General features: G+C 37.9%; 1 protein-coding gene across 1 annotated transcript; it reads right to left on the bottom strand.

The window, feature by feature from the left end:
- Positions 1–283: 283 nt before the first annotated feature.
- LOC115306195 (olfactory receptor 51G2-like) lies at positions 284–1,240 on the bottom strand. Its single transcript, XM_029956463.1, has one exon. It carries the CDS (start codon positions 1,238–1,240, stop codon positions 284–286), a length of 957 nt encoding a protein of 318 aa, XP_029812323.1.
- Between the last annotated feature and the right edge of the window lie 2,307 nt (positions 1,241–3,547).

Here is a 3,547-nt window from a genome sequence, read left to right as displayed (position 1 = left end):
TGGGACAATGTGATTTTCCTCTGACTCTCACACCAAACACACTGAACTTGGCTTCCTGTTGCCATTTCTCCTTACCACTACCAAAGTCATCATTCATGATCACAGTTCCAATCTTTAATTCGAGCATTCTGCCTCTCTTTCCTTTGTTGGTTCAATTAAGTATTTCTTGAGAGAACCTAAGTATTTTTTTTTAAATTCATGGTGCCTAGAATACTACTTGGCACATAGTAGATCCTGAATAGCATTTTTAAAATTAGTTATCCCTTCTAATATAAGGAAAATATCATTCCCCAGCAATGACACGTTGCACCCAAAATCGCTTGCGCAGGGCAGCCTGGATCTGCCGGGATTTGAGACTGTAGACGAGAGGGTTGAGCAGTGGAGTCATGAGGAGGTAGGCGTTACTCATGGTGGTATACAGAATGGGGGAAGTGTCCTGGGTATAACGATGCAGCACTGCCAAGCTGATGAGGGGCAGGTAAAACACAAGCACCGTGCACAGGTGACAGGCACAGGTGTGAAGTGATCTCCAGTTTCTGTCTTGGGTCTCCAGCTTCATAATAGTGTCCAAGATCTTCATGTATGAAGCTATGATGAAGACAGCATCCACTGCAAATGTGCAGAGAACAAAAACCAACCCATAGGCACTGCTGAAGGTGACATCCCCACAGGCTAAGTTCAGCATATCTGGATAGTAGCAATAAGAGTGTGAGAGGATATTGGCCCCACAGAAAGGAAAAGTCCTAAGGAAAAAAGGCAGGGGAGCCAGGAGAGTGGCACCTCGTACGAGAGCAGCTCCACTGAGGCAGGCAACGGTGTAGTGGGTCAGGATCTTGGTGTAGTTTAACGGAGCACAGATAGCTACCAAACGGTCAAAAGCCATGGCCACTAGGACACCTGATTCTACCGAGGAGAGGGTGTGGATGAAAAACATCTGGGTAAGGCAGGCGTCAAGGCCAATATCACGGACATCAAACCAGAAGATTGCCAAGACACTCGGCATTGTTGACAGTGAAAGGCCTAGGTCAGTAAGGGCTAGCATAGCCAAAAAATAGAACTGAGGTTCATGAAGGCTCTGCTCTGCTCTAACTAGGATAAGGAGAAGAGCATTGCCCACTAAGGCTATGAGGTATAGGATACTGAAGGGAATGGAGATCCATATATGTGCAGCCTCCAGACCAGGAATACCGATAAAGAAGAAAGTGGGCCAATTAAAGGCAGTGTTATTAAAAGCCAGCATAGTAAGAGGCATGTAAGACTGTAGTCCAGGATACTTGCAAACCTATAAAAGAGAAACCATGTGTCAAGAAATTTGAAAGCCAAATTTAAAGTGAATAAGTTATTAATGCACATAATATAAAATTAAAATATGGAGAACTGAAATTTGAGCTTCTATTTTGAGTTTATAACTAGTTCTTTTGATATGTGGACGGCAACTAAGCACTTAAAAAGATGTAGAACATCATTATTTATTAGGTGAATGTAAATAAATACAATAAGATCCCATTGGAATGGCTAGAATTAAAAGGGCTGAAAATGCCATGTGTTGATGACAATATGACCAACTGGAGCTCTCATGGAATTCAAGTGGCACAACTTCTTTGAAACACTATTTGGGCAGTTTCTTATGAAGTTCCATATATACTTACTATACATCTAGCATTTCCCGGAAATTTCACTCTTAAAAGTTGGTCCGAGAGAAATAAAAACTCATGTCCATACAAAGACTTGTATCCATAACAGTTTTATTAAAACTAGCACAAGCAAGCAAGCAAGAAAGAAAGAAAGAAAGAAAGAAAGAAAGAAGGAAAGAAAGAAAGAAGCCAAGTACAACCACTGTTGAATGGATAAACAAACTGTGATGAATCCATACAATTTAAATCAAAAAGTGGGTACCTGGGTGGCTCAGTTGGTTGAGTGTCTGATTCTTCAATTTGGCTCAGGTCATGATCTCATGGTTTGTGAGTTCAAGCCCTGTGTCAGGCTCTGCATTGACAGTGTACAGTCTCCTTGGGATTCCCTCTCTTTCTCTCTCTCTCTCTCTAAATAAATAAATAAATAAATAAATAAATAAATAAACAAATACACATTTTTTAAAAAGGAAGAAATTAATAATAGATGCAACAGAATGAATGGATCATTTATGCTATGTGAAAGAAGGCAAATATAAAAGACCAAATGCTGTATGACTTCATTTATATGAAATTCCAGAAAAGATAATATCATAGTGATAGTTGATCAGATGTTTGAGAGATGAATAGGGAGTATGAAGAAATTGACTACAGACAGGCAGAGCTATCTTATTGGGAGACGAAAATGTCCCATACCAGAGTGCTTGGGTGGCTCAGTCAGTCAAGCATCCAACTTTGGCTCAGGTCATGACCTCATGGTTCGTGAGTTCGATCCCTGTGTCAGGCTCTGTGCTCACAGCTCAGAGCCTGAAGTTTGCTTCAGCTTCTGTGTTTCCTTCTCTCTTTATCCCTCTTCTGTTCTCTCTCTCTTTCTTTCTCTCAATAATGAATAAACATTAAAAAATTTTGTAAAGAAAAGGTCCCATACTATGGCTAATATACTGATTGGATGACTTGATATATTTTTTAATTCATCAAATTGTACTATTAAAATTGGTCAATTTTATTTTAGGTAGTTTCCACCTCAATAAAGCTAACCAAAAATATAAGACTTTTGTCTGAGGAATGGCTTTTTAATTATTCTAAATCTTTAGTTCATCAAAATGTATCTTTTCAGAGTATCTTCTGCAAATCCTTCCTTTCAACTCATTTGTAAAGAAAATGTCACAGTAGTTTGTGAAACAACTTGACCTCACTGTTAGAAATTTATTGTATCTGTGATGAGTATCAAGTTATGCTTTTTACACATTCACCTATTTCACTCTGATCTAAATGGCTCACATCCACACTGAAAAAAATAAAAAGTTCTATGTCCTCTTTTAATATTTTTGTCAATAGTGTCTTTTTCATTTTTTCTCCATTTTAAGAGCTGTAACACCCTACAATGCAGCCTACATCCCTTAGAAGTCCAAAGGTAGCTTTGAACAAAAGGCATAGCTCCTCTATTTCAAATTAATTTACTTATCTGCTCCTTTTCTCTTCTAATTTATATGAAATCTCTGGGCAGTTTGAGTACTCTCAAGTCTTCAGTTAACTCCAAAATATCCATACCAAGCCCACAGATCTTTGCTGAATATATATATTCAGCTGACCCATAGCTATCTCTATCCATATGCTTCAAAGGAAATTCAAATATGTACCCTAAGCATAATGGCTAATTTAGCCCTTATTGATGCTTACAACTTTTTCTTGTGCTTTCTTCAGAAATACCTATCTTTCTTACATACCTCATGAGCTTCTCTTCAGCCTTAAAAATTAATCTCAAATTTATCTCATCTAGAAAGTATTCCCAAATCCCTTCCAAAATAATGGAACAAACTTTCTTTGGTACCTTTTAATGTTTCTATCATTACAGCCATAAATTTTTGAATTTTTGATTATTTTTCAAATAAACTGTCGACTAATCTGCAAGCACT

Source organism: Suricata suricatta, chromosome 11 (assembly GCF_006229205.1).
Source record: "Suricata suricatta isolate VVHF042 chromosome 11, meerkat_22Aug2017_6uvM2_HiC, whole genome shotgun sequence".
In the NCBI taxonomy this organism is placed as follows: Eukaryota; Metazoa; Chordata; class Mammalia; order Carnivora; family Herpestidae; genus Suricata; species Suricata suricatta.
Note: the sequence above shows the minus strand (reverse complement) of the source record. Positions and strands in the feature narration are given on the sequence as shown.

Excerpts from the sequence above, each read along its gene's own strand:
- LOC115306195 (XM_029956463.1), bottom strand. The coding sequence starts at position 1,240 with ATGCTGGCTTTTAATAACACTGCCTTTAATTGGCCCACTTTCTTCTTT.